Source organism: Dipodomys spectabilis, unplaced genomic scaffold (assembly GCF_019054845.1).
Source record: "Dipodomys spectabilis isolate Male_0828 unplaced genomic scaffold, ASM1905484v1 ptg000054l, whole genome shotgun sequence".
NCBI lineage: Eukaryota > Metazoa > Chordata > Mammalia > Rodentia > Heteromyidae > Dipodomys > Dipodomys spectabilis.
Genome location: NW_024870731.1, coordinates 27262404 through 27278143, shown reverse-complemented (window position 1 = coordinate 27278143; position 15740 = coordinate 27262404). Strand labels below are relative to the sequence as shown.

Genomic DNA, 15740 nt, shown 5'->3' with positions numbered 1-15740 from the left:
GATATATTAACTATCATTGTCATCATTATTAAGCCAAGTGACACTCACAGAGCAGTATTTTATGATTACTAATAGCAATCATACTCACCTTGTGGCAGAGGTCAGCGAGTCTCAAATAGGTCGTAAAATTTGTCTAAGGGAACTGGATATCAGTATGTCATATCTGTCTTGCTACTCAAGAGGCTGAGATTTGAGGATTGAAGTCCAAAGCCAGAGCAGGTAGGAAAATCCAGGAGTCTCCTTTCTCCAATTAACACCTTCCTCCACCCCAAAAAAAGCCAGAAGTGGGGCTGGGAAGGTAGCTCAGTGGTAGAGTGCTTGCCTTGCATGCATGAGGCCCTGGATTCGATTCCTCAGCACCACATAAGCAAAAAGAAAAAAGCCAGAAGTGGCTCTGTGGCTCAAGTGGTAGAGCGCTAGCCTTGAGCTGAAGAGCTGAGGGACAGTGCCCAGGCCCAGAGTTCAGGCCCCATAACCGACAAAAAAAAAAAAAAAAAGCCAGGAAGAGCACCCAGGGCCTGAGTTCAAGTCCCAGGATTGGCACAAAACCAAGCCAAACAACAAAACAAGAAAACAGTACGGCTTGTCTCAGTCATGTTAGATTTGAATGTTAATTGTGTTATCTTAGGCAAGATGATGAACCTCTCTGAACCAAAGCTTCAGTGGTATGATTTACCACCCAGTGCCATTGTGAGACTCAAATGAAAAAAACATTGAGGGCACTTCTGTGTAACAGTGTTTCTCATTTTGTGTAGGGCAGTACTGGGAATTGAACTTAAGGCCTTGAGTGTGGAAGATAGGCTCTCAGCTAGTTGAGCCATGCATTCAGGCCCTTTTCGCAATGGTTACTTTCCAGGTAGAGTCTCACTTTATGCCCAGGAGGGCCTGGGCTGAGGTCTTCTTACTTGTGTTCTACATGTTGCTGGGAATGACAAATGTGTGTCACTGTGCTCAGGTTTACTCTGAACTTTAATCCCTGAATCTTCACCTCACAAGTAGCCAGGTTTACAGGTTTGAGCCACTGTACCCCACTTGTGTTGGGCACACCTAATGAATGAGATAACTGCTTCTTTTAAAAACACAGAATAGGATGAGGCATGGTAGTTCACTCCTGTAATCCTAGCTACTTGGGAGGCAGAGATGGGGGAAATTATCATTTGAAGCCTGTGTGGGTAAAAAGTTAAGGTGTCCCTCATTACAATCAGTAAGCTAAGCAAGCGTTATGTGTCTACAATTCCGGGTATATAGGAGGCATAGGGAAAAGAATCAATGTCCATGCTGAACCCAGGCAACACCAAGAGACGACCAAAAATACAAGCACAAAGGGCAGAGGATGTGGCTCAAATGGTAGAATACCTGACTAGCAAGTCTGAAGGCTTGGGGCTTGAACTCTAGGCTTGAGTCTGGTTTTAGCTTTTTAATTCGACTTATGCTCTGTATCACCTGGGCCACATCTCTATTTCTGACTTTTTGCTGGTTAACTGGAGATATATTGCTCACAGACTTTCCTTCCTGAGCCGGCTTGCAACTGTGATTCTGAGATCTCAACTTTCTAAGTAGCTAATTACAAGGGTGAACCATCAAAGCCCAGCTTAAGTTTGAGGTCTTGAGTTCAAACCCTAGTACTGCCAAAAATAAAGAAATGTAAAACATGTAAATAAAAAATGGAAGCCCAGATCACATTGCTTTTGCTTGTATTTCCAGAGAAGGTCAGAAGGCATGAGAGACCATCTTTCTCTCAGCATCCTTCATTCATGTAGTGTATTCATTTTTCAAATGTGCATTGAGCGCATGCTATGTGTCAATTGTGGGAAAGATACTACAAGATGGGTGAGACAGTCTGAAGATGCATGGGTGCCTAGGTTGCCTCTTGGTAGATGCACCTTTCTTGGTTCATGACCCTCTGCAACTACACAACCTGGCCAAGCAACCTGTTTCCTCACCTGTGACAGAGGAGTGCTAGTACTTCTTGCTTTGTGAAATAGGTCCCATAAAGAATTTCCCAGAGTACTCGGCACAATAGCATTCACCAAGACAATGTTAGCCACCATTGCTGTTATGGTGGTCATGATTTCAATGAAGACAAAGACAAATTATTGTGAAGATTTAATGAGACGATAAATGTAGAGATTTATAGCGGGGCATGCCATGTTGTACATATATCTTTGTATAAATATTATTCTTCATTTGGTATGCTTTTCATCCATCTAAAAATGTAAAACCATTCCTAGCTGTTCAGTCATCTAGGGACAGGATAAGGAAGGGATGGCCAGGGGTCTGTAACCCTTGGCAGAATGCATTCTATGCAGAAAGTGAAGTACCATTTAATAAAACCTTAATTTCAAATGTGTGTGTGTGTGTGTGCGTGCGTGCATGCGCATATAATGATGGGAAGTGCATTTCTTTCTGTGAGCAGCAATCATAAAAGTTTGAAAAACATGAACCTAGAGAAGGTTCTCAGCCATCTGGAACGCAGTGTCAGGAAATGCCAGCTTGCCTTAGTGAAAGGATTGCATAGCTGTCATAGTTTTAAGTTTAGTGGGGTCAATTAAAAAAAAAAAAAGTCATAGTGAGTCTGGATGTGCAACTCAAATTAGTAACTGAAGGAAGCTGAGTCAAGTCTAAAATAGGAAACCCCCTGATTTAAGAGTCAGAGAGAAAGAGAGGGAGAAAAACACAGAAACACACAGAGACACATATACAGAACATACAGAGAGAGAAAGACAGACAGAGACAGAGGGTGAGACAGACTGAGACAGAGAGAGAGGGAGACAGGCAGACAGAGAAACAAACAGACAGACAGACAGATGATAGAGAGACAGAACCAGAGAAAAGGAGCACTCTGTCTGGTGTTTGCTCCCATCTCAAAGTATTCCCAGCCCTGTCAGATTTCTAGAGGCAAGGTCACAAGATCAAGGTCAAACATCTGAAAAATGCAGATGCTGTGAATCTGGAAGCAGAAACATTCTCCAGCCCATGCCAGCTCCTGCATTCACCAAAGCAGACTTGATAATTAAAACTGCAGCCTCTTCCAATATTTAGCTTAATTCAGCACTTCTCTGCTGCATCTACCCTTAGGGCACTCAGACTTCAAGCAGGCGGAGTCTCTCAGCTTGGAGTGTCAGGAATGTTCAGGAAACAAGAACTCCAAATTTGGGCACTGACTCCCCGGGGGGACATTGCTCATCAGCACTCTGGAGTTGGCTACGCCTTTCCTCACCCGGGCACCTATTCGTAAAAATGAGTTTATAGGAACATAGTGAGTCTGGACTGTGAGTATGGCATTTTGGGGGGCTCTTCATTCACTGGAGGTGGAAGTTGGTAGGGAACAGTTAAATGAAGATGGTCCAGTTTACCAGGTGCTGGTGGTTCACACCTATCATTCTAGTTACTCAGGCTGAGATCTAAGGATCCTGGTTCAAAGCCTGGGCAGGAAAGTGTGTGACACTCTTATAACCAATTTACCAGGAAAAAAAAAAAAAGCAACAAAAAACTGGAAGTAGAGATGTGTGGCTCAATTGATAGAGTGCCAGCCTTGAACAAAAAGGTTAAGGGACAGTACTCTGGCCCTGAGTTCAATCCTCAAGATTAGTGCAGGAACACGCACATGCGCATGCGCGCGCACACACACACACACACACACACACACACACACACACACACACACACACACACACACACGATAGTCCAGTTAAAGAGGGTTGCTCAGACTCCCAATTGCTCAGCATCCTGAGTCATTCTTCAGAATCTAACCTCCAGTGCACTGGGTCAGCATTGTAGCAAGAGAGTTGTGCTTTATGGAGCCATGCATTCACAAAGTGAGCTTCAGTGGCATAAGATCTGTGAATGCTCTGTGGCACATTTGGGTACCAGGATATGATCATAAAACTCAGCTTCCAGGCCTGCGGATGTGGCTTAGTGGTAGAGTGCTTACCCAGCATGCATGAAGGCCTAGGTTCCATTCCTCAGTACCACATAAGCAGAAAAAGCTGGACGGAGTCCTTTGGCTCAAGTGGTAGAGTGCTAGCCTTGAGCACAGAGAAGCTAAGGGACAAGCCAAAGCCCTGAGTTCAAGCCCCAGGACCAGAAAAAAAAAACAAAAAACAAAAGCTCAGCTTCATCTTTCACTTATTAAACTACTAAAATAAAAGAGACAGGAAGAGGCAGGAATCTCTCCTAAAACCATGTTTACAAATTACAATGCCTCCTAATGAGATTTTCTCTGCATCTCTTTACTTTACCTGACTGTGTACTTTTTAAACACTGTTTTCTTATTTTTGTTGTCTGAGGGCCAAATTAGGAAGTAAATTTCCTCCATAAATAAAAGCCAATACATGAACAAATAACAACAAAAATTTGTCTTTTAGCTCTGTGCCACAAATCTCTACTAGGAATTGACAAAATAAGAATTTAATTGATTTTTGCTGAATAAATTAATGCAATCTACTTGATATCCAATTGCCATGTGCCATTGTGCAATGTAATTCTCTTTGCAGCTTAGCCTCTGAGCAACTCAAGACTCCAGTTACAAACTGATGTGTGGTTTAGCTAGGTAAGAATAGTAAATAAGTCTAATACCTGAGCAGTCTCCATGGGAAAGGCTTAATATGGTCATCATATTTAATGAACACATGAGAAAATGGAACCACGTAACTTGAGGGTAGGGATGGGACAGGGAAAGATGGAGAAGAATGATGGAAGGCGTGACATTGACCAAGATGCCTTGCACTCATAAACTGATTTGTTAAATGTAACCTCTTCTTATAAGCATCAATGACAATTTTTTAAGTGGAAAAAAGTTTAAATATTGCAATGTTGCCAGCTTGAGCTTATCTTTGGAATATGTACGAAAATAACAGCCAGCCACTGCAGCTTTGACTGACGTATGAAGCATTTGAGTTTTGGAACTCTGAGTTAGCTGCGTAAAAGGTTCTGAGAGGAGGCCACCTTGCTGAGGGTTCCCAAAGTTCACGTGGGCTCCGCCAAGCTTGATCAGGCAGCTGGCAGTTTTGGGGGAGGAGGGTGCAGTCAGAGCTGGGAAGAGCCACAGCCTCATGAAAGCCATGAGCTCTTACATCGCATCCCTGGTCACCTATGATGCTGTCAATTGATCAAAGTGTGCTTCTTCTTAAAGGCATAATAAACAGTCCCTACCTTGACTGGAACCAAGTGAAATTGCTTTAGTGCACACTGATGTTCCCCTGGTGGTGTTTCCCTCCTGTTAATCAAAATCTTCTTTGTAAGGGGACTGCGAAACTGGGCTTTATAAAGCTGGCTTTCTCAGCAGGCTGGAGAAGGGGGCCTGCTTGAATGTAGCAAGAGAAAACACAGCAACAGAGAGGAAAACAGAACAGAGTAGGCACAGAAAGGTAAACAGAGCAGAGCAGACAGAGACACAGAGAGAGAGACCCAGAGAGAGAGAACTCTGAGGGCATTCCCTGGACCTCTTTAAACACACAAGCTGGAAGCCAGGCTTACCCTCTGCCTTACCAGTTAGATGGGTAATACATTCCCTGTTTTGCTTCAACTAGTTTAACTGAGTTTCTGTTACTGCTGACCCAAAACATTCTATTACAGATTGTTATTTGACTCTCCTTCACAATCCTGACTGATCACTAGAAGAGTCTTAAATAACATTTTGAACCTTCAAAAAAGAAATCTTATTCAGCTACCGAAAAGGATTTATGTAGGTCTTTTTACTAATAGAAAAATGATGATCTATTGGAGAGTAAGAAAGGATAATTTGAGTCTACGTATTAAGTATAAATCTGAAATGGGAAAAAAAGGAGAGAAAACAAGAGAGTGGGGTGTGCGTGTGTGTGTGAGTGTGTGTGTGTGTGTGTGTGTGTGTGTGTGTGTGTGTGTCCTAGCAAATAATCTAGCTTACCCATATATGAAAGTGATAAACTCCTGGTAGTTGGATTATGAATATTTTAATTCAGTGCTCTCCTTTTATTTGTCTATTTTTTACTTGTCCTTCAAAAACTAATATGCCACTAGAGTATTTTAAAACATGGACATTTCTACATTCAGTTTTGTTCTGGTGCAGGAAATTTATAAACAACAAGGAAGGAGAATTAATATCAGAAAGAGAGAACTGATTTTGGCTAGTAGTATTTCTAGTATTATTTAAATACCTATTACATTCAAAGGATTGTACTTTAAAAGTTGGTGGACAGTGGTATAAAAGACATACAAATGTCTATTCTCCAGGAGGATGAAGGATTGAGACTAGCCTACAGGGAAAGTTCACAAGACCTCCCTATCCCCTTCTCAGCTTATACCTGGATGTAGTGTTGTGTGCCTGTCATCCTAAACAAAGAGGGAGTGAGTCTGGGAAGATCATGGAGGCCATTCTGGGCAGAAAAGGCCTCAGGACTACTCTCCGCTGAAAGAAGCTGGGTGTTGTGGCCCAGCCTGTCATTCCATTTACTACAACAGGAAACCTGACATTGGTGGATTGTAGTTCAGGAAGTGAGATGGGATCTCAAAAACAAACAAGCAAAAAACAAACAAAAAAAACTGCCTGAAAAAAAGCTGAAGGTGAGGTTTACTGGTAAAAAGCCTGTCCAGCAAGCGAGAGGTCCTGTGCTTCAACTCCAGTATCAAAACAAAACAAGACACCCACTAACCCAAATGACTACTCTCAAGAAAATGCACATTTTCTGTTCTCAAGATAATTAGCAACATCATCAGACACATTTTCAGTGAAATTATGTAGGATGCTAAGGAATATTTTGTGTTTTATATAGCCTATTTGGGAAATGTTAGGAGGCATACAATAAATCTTGAGGTTCCATAGTAGTACAATCTAAAATGACATCTTCCTCTCCTCCTCCTCCTCTTTCTTCTTCTTCTCTGCTTGGAATTAAACCAGAACATTAGCCAGGATTTGAAAGTTTAAACTCTTGCTTCCTGGGGTTTCTTCTCTAGGGTATTGAAATAATAGGTCATATCTGATGTCCTGAAAGGTCGCACAAATTTATTTACTCTTGCTTGGCTGAAAGTACTAAGGGGAAGAATACTATAAGCAGAGAAAACTACCTAGTTGCCTGCCTGATAAGAAAATGTCAATGAATAATAAAATACCTCTAGGAAATCACTAGGAAAATGGTCTTTACTGACACCATTTGTGTGGTTCTAGTCTCTGCTACTGTGATATCAAAGACCCATTTGACATCATCTACCCTTTTGACCTCACATTCTAATGGTGACCTCATGACTATTGTACCTTCACATACACATTGTGACATCACAAACGCATTGTGACCTAACATGTCCATTGGTACTTTGTGACTATTGGGACCTCTCGTTGCCTTGTGACATCACAGACCCATGTTACCTCATGTATCCATTGGGACCTCATATGACCATTGTGATATTAATGATCTATTAGGACATCATAAACCCAGCATACCTTCACATCCACATTATGATCTGATGAGCATTGTGCCCTCATATTGCTTTTGTGACATCATAGACCCATTGTGACCTCATAGCCCTTTGTGACCTCATGACTCTTTTGACCTTGCATTGCTATTGTGACATCACAGACCCATTTGTGACATCATATACCCCCTTTTTTGTCAGTCATGGGGCTTGAACTCTGGACCTGGGTGCTGTCCCTCAGCTCTTCAATTCAAGGCAAGCGCTCTACCACTTGAGCCTCAGTGCCACTTCCAGTTTTCTGGTGGTTAGTTGGGATGAATCTCACAGACTTTCCTGCCTGGACTGTCTTTGGACCATGGTCCTCAGATCTCAGCCTCCTGAGTAGCTAGGATTACAGGCGTGAGCCACCGATGCCTGGCTTATGCCCATTTTTTTTTTTTTTTTTGAGAGGTTGAATTGGGAGTCTTTATTAGAAAGCCAGCAACTGCAGGTGGACACATGTCTCCAGAAAATGTGCAGCCTCAAATACACTTAACACTGTTAGAAAACTGAGCCATGAGGGCAGTAAAGCAAATAAAGGGCAAAAAAACAACCCCAAGAAACCACATCAACTCCACTGGAGAGCCCAGGTGAGATGCCCTGGTGCCCTGAGGAGTCAGGAGGCAGGAGCATGGCACCTCAGATGCCCACTGTGACCTCATGTGCCTTCATATCACCATTGTGACATCACAGAGCCATTGTGACATCATGAACCCATCTTGGTCCTCACAACCCCATTGTAACTCATGGCCATTATGTTTACATATTGCCCTCGTGATATCACAGATCCACTGTGACCTTATATCCTCTTTGTGACCTCATGACTCTTGAGACTTCACATTGTCACTGTAGCATCACAGAACCATTGCCATAAATCCACTGTGACCTCACATTACCATTGTGAACTCATGACTATTGTGCTCTCATATGTTCATCATGGAAATACGATATTACAGAACAATTGTCACATCACATACCCATTGTGACATCATATATCCACTGTGACTTCATTACTGTTGTGTCCTATTGCCATTGTGATATCATAGACTCATTTTGGCCTCAAATATCCATTGACTTAACTTCATTGTGGCCTTACTTTGCCTGTAACATATCAGACCTATTATGATGTCATATGCCCATTATGACCTCACATTCTTTTTTTTTTTTTGGTCCAGTCGTGGGGCCTGAACTCTGGGCCTGGGCACTGTCCCTCAGCTCTTCAGCTCAAGGCTAGCACTCTACCGCTTGAGCCACAGCACCACTTCCGGCTCACATTCCCATTGCGAACTCACATTCCATTATAAACTCATGACCATTGTGCTCTCATAGCAACATTGTAACTCAAGACCCGTTATGACCTCATATTCCCATTGTGACCTCATGACCACTGTGTTCTCATATAGCCATAGTGACATCACAGACCTATTGTGACCTTATAATCACTTTGTGACCTCTTGACTCTGGAGACCCATGTGACCTCATAACCATTGTGACCTCATACTGCAATTGTGACTTCACATACCTATTGTGACATCATATACCCATTGTAAACTCACATGCCCATTGACACTTCATGACCATTGTGCACTCATATAAACTAATAGCAGAGAATAGAACTAATAGCAATGTCTCTAGTCTCTGCTATTGGTTGATGTGTATTTGTGCAGATACTGAAACTTGAACTTGGGGCCTCCTGCTCTTGATTAGCTTTTTGCATCAAAGCTGGCACTCTTCCTCTTGAGCCACATCTCCACTTGTTGCTTTTTGCTGCTATATTGAAGATACCATGTCTCACAGACTCTTCTGCTAAGGCTGGCTTTTCACTGAGATCCTCAGAGCTAAGCCTTCTGAGTAGCTAGGATTATAAGCATAAGCTATCTGTGTACATTGACATTTTGAAACTGTTATTATAAATGTGATGTACAGAGGGGTTGCAGTTACATAAGTCAGGTAAAGAATTCATTTTGTTGTTGTTGTTGTGGTTGTTGGTTGTGGGGCTTGAGCTCAGGGCCTAGGTGTTGTCTCTGAGCTTTTTTGCTTAAGGCTAGCCCTCTACCACTTTGAGCCCTCTACCACACTTTGAGATAAATATATTTGGAGATAAATGTATTATGGGCTTTTCTGCATGGGCTGGCTTTGAACCTGAGTCCTCAGCTCTCAGACTCCTGAGTAGCTAGGATTACAGATGTGAGCCACCAGCACTGGGCTAAGAAATGCACATTTTATTTATTTTTTTTAATTTCTTTTTCTTTTTTTGTTTATTCTTGTCAGTTGTGGGGCTTGAACTCTGGGCCTGGGCGCTATCCCAAGCTCTTTAGCTCAAGGCTAGCGCTCTACCACTTGAGCCACAGTATCACTTCCATGCACATTTTATATTCATAATTTTTTTCTTCCTTCTGGTCAAAATATCTGAAAGGATTAGTCACATCCATCCCAGGGGACTACGAGGAGGCATGCAGGCACAGGAGAAAGATTACTACAAGGTTTATTAGAGGAGCCATATTTCCCCTGGAGAGAGAGCACATGGTAACCTCTGCTATCTAGGTAGCAGCAGGGTCTGGGGATAGGAAGTGAGGTAGATGGGAGTTGAGGAGGGTCTGGGTGGAGAGAGGGAGGGGCTGGCTGTGTGGGGAACTCCAGGGCAGGGAGAAGCTCAGGTTTGGGTGGAGCTGAGGACCAAAGGTGGGCATAATGCTTATAATATTTCTATAAAAATCAGATCTGAATTCATTGAGCATTTATTATTACAGTTTATTCTTGTTCAAGTCCACTGGTTTACTGAACTGTTTAAATGCTGATGCAACAAAACCGTTGCATGTTCACCACATCTGCTGTGCAGATCTCCAACCTCAGTAGAGGCATTTTCAAGTAATCTTTGCTCTGCTCTGGTCACAGGAAACTCGGATCTAGAGTGGAACACCGTATTCCTTTGGACTAAAAGGAGGTAGGTAGTTGGCATATTCAAGGGCAAAAACAAAAGCTGTTACCCAAATATGCTTATGCTAAATAGTCATTTCCTTCACTCTCCGGGTGCAGTGTTTTCGGAGAACTTTAGAAGTTGAGATGATAGGTTCCATCCTGGAGATTCTGACTTCAGGATCTGTGTTAGAGTTTTGGAGTTTACCTTTTGCCAGGGGCTGGTGGCTCACGCCTGTAATCCTAGCTACTCAGGAGGCTGAGATCTGAGGATTGCGGTTCAAAGCCAGCCAGCGCAGGAAACTCCGTGAGACTCTTATCTTCAATAAACCACCAGAAAACTGGAAGTGGTGATGTGGCTCAAGTGCTGGAGTGCTCACCTTGAGCTGAAGAGCTCAGGGACAGTGTCCAGGCCCAGAGTTTGAGCCCCATGACTGACAAAAAAAAAATAAGAAAGAAACAAAGAAAGAAACAAAGGAAGGAAGGAAGGAAGGAAGGAAGGAAGAAAGGAAGGAAGGAAGGAAAGAAAAAAGAAAGAAAAGAAAGGAAGGAAGGAAGGAAGGAAGGATAGGTCCTCAGTCTGAGTGGAGAAAAGTAAGTGCTTCAGAAAAAAGGCCTGAAGGGGAAGTTTTTGTTACTACCCTGGGCAGGATCTTCAATACTTGACATCCAAGGACAGAGGCCTCAAACATTTGTTCTCATTCATTTTTGTGCCACTACTGGGGCTTGAACTCTGGGCTTTACACTTTCACAGCTGCCATTCTACCACTTGAGCCACATCACCCACTTCTGGCTTTTTGCTGTTTATTTGGAAATAAGAGTTTCTGATTTGTCCCCATGGTCTGGCTTCAAACTGCAATCCTCAGACCTCATCCTCCAGTGTAGCCAGGATTAGAGGTGTAAGTCATCAGTGCTGGCTTTCTATTTGTTTGTTTATTTGCTTAGAGTAGCACTCAATTAACAAGTCTTAAAAAAGCTTACTTGAATGAATTGTCATCATTCCACACGAAATTCTAAAGGGCTTCTGAAGTCTTCCCTACTACATGACGACTAGGCCACTTCACAGTTAATCTCTCCACGTGTGACACTCCGGACGCTTTGTTAGACTCCCTTACCCTTCACCCAGCGAAGGCTGGGAGAGGTCATGGAGTTTCAAGGTCATGGAGAGAAAGGGTCGAGTGAGGCTGACCGCAGAGCCCGGTTCTCAATCCTCGCCCTTCTGTATGAGTCGCTTCTCGGCACCTCCCTTGTGTCTTGGAATCTCTGGGCCCAGAGAAGGTGTGACTCACGGAGAAGGAAAAAGGAACTGCTAGACCGGGGCGCAGGCCGAGCTGGAGGGCATCTCCGCGGGCACCGGCTCGCACCGCACCCCGCCTCTGGGCGGCGCTGGCGGGGGCGCGGGATTCCGCCGCGGCCGCCCCGCGGGCGCCCGGGCTTCGGTGCCAGTCCCACCCGGGGCGGTGATCCCTATCCACCCGGCTCCCCAGCTCCGCGGGGGAGATCGGAGCGTGGGGCTGGGGAGCAGCCGCGGCTTCTTCGCGGAGGGACAATGACAGACCCACGCGGACCTCCGTCCGAGTTTCCCCCGTGTCCTAGAAAGTTGCTCCCGAGTGTGAAGACGCGGGTGTGCGCGCGCTCGCGGGGGAGGCGCCCCGGGCCATCCGAGGGGGTACCCGCGGGGTCCTTCCTGTCCCCCTCGCTGGTCACCGGGAGGGACGGGGAGGGGGGGAGCCCCGGGCCCGGGATCCCAACCCCGGAGCGCCGGACCGACGCCATGTGGCGGGAGGCGGCGGGACCCGCCGGACCGGGTGACCGGCCGCGTGGCCAGCCCGGGGCCGAGGGCCGGCGGGAGGGCACGCGCGTGTGCGCGTGTGCGCGCGTGCGTGAGTGCGCGCTCGAAGGTGAGGGTGGCAGCCTCCCCACCCCCACCTGTTGGAAATGCCTTGGAAACACCAACACCGCCTCCCCAGAAAAAGACCCCCCAAACCCCAAGAGTTACGCACAGCTGGAGGGGGGCAAAACGCGCGCGCGGGAAGAAGGGGGTCCCAGCTCCCCCAACTGAAAAGCCCTTGGCAGATGGAGGGCACCGAGAGACTCGGAAGAAGGAAAGGCGCGCAGGAAGAAAGGGGATAAAGTTGGCGTCCCGGGCCGCGTCGGCGTTAGGACCCGACGGGAAGCGCGGTGGAATCTTCGCCTGCGGGGAGGAGGGGCGGGGCGGGCCGGCCCGGCGGGCGGCCACGAGGCGCATGCGCGCGCGTCTCCACGGGGGCCGGCCGCGGCGCTCCGCGGCGCGCTATAGAATGAACTGTAACAAAACAAGCGGAGCCTTTGTATCTGCTTAAAGGGGCCGCGGGCCTTTCCCTGGGGTCCTCCATCTCCCCCCCGCTTCCCCGCCCCGCAGCCGCGTCTCCGGGGCTCCCGGCAACGGACGGAAGAGCTTTTTTTTTTTGGCTCAGGCTTGAGGACCAGCTTGCCCGCAAAGGAGGAGGCGAGCCGGGCGGGAGGCTCGGAGGAGGCATCGCGTTTGCAAAGGGATCTGGAAAGAAAAGGAAGCAGAGGAGGAACCCGCCAGCCGTGCGGGCGCCGCGGAGCGGACTCTGGTCCCGCGAGCGCGGACGGACGGACGGACGGGCGGACGGGCGGGCGCCGGAGCGTGGACCCGGAGGCACAGGAATGCAAACAAAGCCGGCGGGCGCCCGGGCAGGGCTCGCGGGGGAGCCCGGAAAGTTTGTTTTATGATGGCTTGAGTGCGCGGGTGTGTGCCAAGTTTCTTCGCCCTCCCGCTCCGCTCCCGGCGCGGAGATGTTTCTCGTATGAGCCCCGCCGAGCTCGGGACCGGGGGGCTTGTGCCGTGGGAGGGGGGGGGACACCTGTCTCGCCTTTTATTATCCTTATTCTCCTTACTTTGGGTGGAAGAGGGAGGGGGGTGTAGCTCATCATGTCGAAAGTGATGCAGAGGAAGAACCACTGGACTGGCCGGGTTCACGAATGCACCGTGAGGCGGGGGCCGCAGGGCGAGCTGGGGGTGACGGTGCTGGGGGGCGCGGAGAACGGGGAGTTTCCGTACCTCGGAGCGGCCCAGGCTCCGGGACTTCCCGGCGGCGGCGAGGGCCCGAAGCTGGGCGAAGGGGAGCTGCTGCTGGAAGTGCAGGGGATCCGGGTGTCCGGCTTGCCCCGCTACGACGTGCAGGGAGTCATCGACAGCTGCCCGGACGCCGTCACCTTCAAAGCCGTCCGACCAGGTGAGACGCCCGGGGTGTATCTATGGAGGAGGGCTGGGGGGGGGGCGTCAGTCCGTGGGGACACCCCCCCCTCCCCACCCCGATCTCGGTTTCCCGCTTGCCGGCGTGGAGCAAACTACTCAGGCAAGAAAGGCACAGAAGTTGCGAGTCGTTCGCCCACCTGCCTTGGAGAGACATGGGCCAACAGCTGGGTGGGCGCGGGGAAAGCGGGGTGTCCTTGGCCGCCGACTGTCCGGGGCCGCAGCCTCGCCTGCCTGCCCGCCCTTCTCCCCGGGGGGGGGGCGTTGGGGAAACTGAGGCACGGGCGCTGGTGGACGCCTCCTGGGTTCTTTGATTGGGGGGGCGGCGGATGGGGCGGGGAGGGGAGGGGTAGAGCCGTGCAGCGCGCGTTAGTTAGCCGCGTTCTTGGGCTGTTAAGTTTGTGGACCTGGCGAGTGGGTGGGCAGAAGGAGAGGGTCCATGTTCCTTTTATCTCCCCCCCACCACCCCGCACCCCGCAGCCCCTCCAAGGTGGGCTGGGCCCAGACCGACCCCCGGCGGATTCCACCCCCCCCTCCCAGCCTCCCCAGCCGACGGAGGAGCTCCCCCCTCCCCTCCCGCTGGATGATGACGCACGACTCCCGGTGGAGACGCGGTGGGGGGGGGGGGAGGCGCGGGGGTTCCGCTTCTGGCGGGGATCAAGTCCAAGTGTCTCCCCACGAGGGTGCCTGTGATCATTAGTGGTGATTAATTAGGGCAGCGACTGTTTCTTGTGAGCCTACTACGCGCGCGAGCCTCTGGGTGAAAACTCTTTTCACTTAGGTGGCCTGACCCAGTAGTTCTCATTCAATCCCGAATTACAGATACAGACCCCGGGATCCCCGTTGATGTAAATGACTTGCCCAGGGCCACACAACGGATCCCAAAGGGAAGGAACCTCTGTGGTGGGAGGCTCAGAAGATTGGGGGCTGGATTTTTGAGGAGGGAAGGGATGCAGATTCCAACCTGGAGAGTGTGTGGAGGAGGAGGGGGAAGGGGAAGAGGAGGAAGAGGAGGAGGAGGAGGCCTGGCTTCTGAATCAGGGATGCGTTTGATGGCTGGGGTTGGCGCTGGGCCCTTTCCATCGATCTCAGTTTGGCACAGGGCAGGGGCTGTCCCCGTGTCTGCGCCCCTCCACACAGGGCCGCCTCCCGCGTCCACTCGCGGAGACGCAGCTTGTCCGATGAAAGCACCCAAGGAGGTGGCCAAATGGGATGTGCTGAAAAGTTGCCATATGTTTCCATCCGGAAGGCAGCAGCTGGAGCAGCGTGTCAAAGGAAAGGAGGGCGAGGCTGAGCTTTCTCCTCCGAAGCAGGCGTCTTCCAGATGAAATGGAAGCCAGAGCAGGGCAGGATGATGGCCTGGCCTTTCGGTAGCTTTGCCAGCTTGATAGGCCAACGCATTTGGATGGAAAGCTTTGTGTCCATTAAAAAAAATCTCCAGTTGGACACCTCCTCCAGGAAGTCCCCAGGCATCCGACCGGTTTACTGCTACTTCCTCCTCCCTGCTCCTTTAAAGTCCTGCTTTCTATATTGGTGCTGGTGAGCTCATTGAAGGACACAATTGTGTCACATTCGTGACACGTTTCCTGGCTTTGGTGTAGGTCTTGCGGGGTGATTTGTCTTTCCTTGCAAGCTGCCTTGTGTGAGTTCTGGAAGCCAGTGTGGGGAAAGGTGTGCAGATGGTGTTGAAATATAGTCAGTGCTCAGCAAAACGAGCTCTTACCATTGTGTTCCAGTTGCATCCGAACAGTTATTGATCCAGGATCTTGGATGAAAAAATTTCCCGCTAGTTACCCTGATAATTATGACAAGATAAGAGCTACAGAGAAAATACCTAGTCAAGCATTTGGCGGGAACAGCTGTGAATCTCAGTTCAGGGCCATTTTGGAAGAAGGGCAAAGGAAGGACAGGCTTGTAGGTTGTCTGGTAGTTCTAATGGGTCCTGACTTGGGGCTTGTTTGTTGTGTGCCAGAGGCTGCCTGTAGCTGAGCCCCTATCTTCCTTCCACCAATTATCGGAGAGCCTGGAGGCATGTTCCCAGGGGCCTCAGTTTCAGCAGAGGAAAGTTTGGTGGGATGAATCAAGAGAACTCTCAGACACTGTTGGGTTTGGCAGAAATGAATTCCCTTCCCTC

The 15740-nt window shown here is 48.4% G+C and overlaps 1 protein-coding gene across 13 annotated transcripts in view; it reads left to right on the top strand.

The window, feature by feature from the left end:
* The first annotated feature begins 12990 nt into the window (after window positions 1–12990).
* Magi1 (membrane associated guanylate kinase, WW and PDZ domain containing 1) overlaps window positions 12991–15740 on the top strand; it is a 545100-nt gene continuing 542350 nt past the window's right edge. For 8 of the 13 annotated variants that reach the window (XM_042680003.1, XM_042680000.1, XM_042679999.1 and 5 more), the window contains exon 1: window positions 13249–13586. In XM_042680003.1, the coding sequence (XP_042535937.1) occupies window positions 13283–13586 (304 nt within the window). In that variant the 5' untranslated portion in view covers window positions 13249–13282. Of the gene's footprint in view, window positions 13587–15740 lie in introns of all 13 variants that reach the window. The other 5 variants (XM_042680008.1, XM_042680006.1, XM_042680004.1 and 2 more) reach the window with 2 other exon arrangements.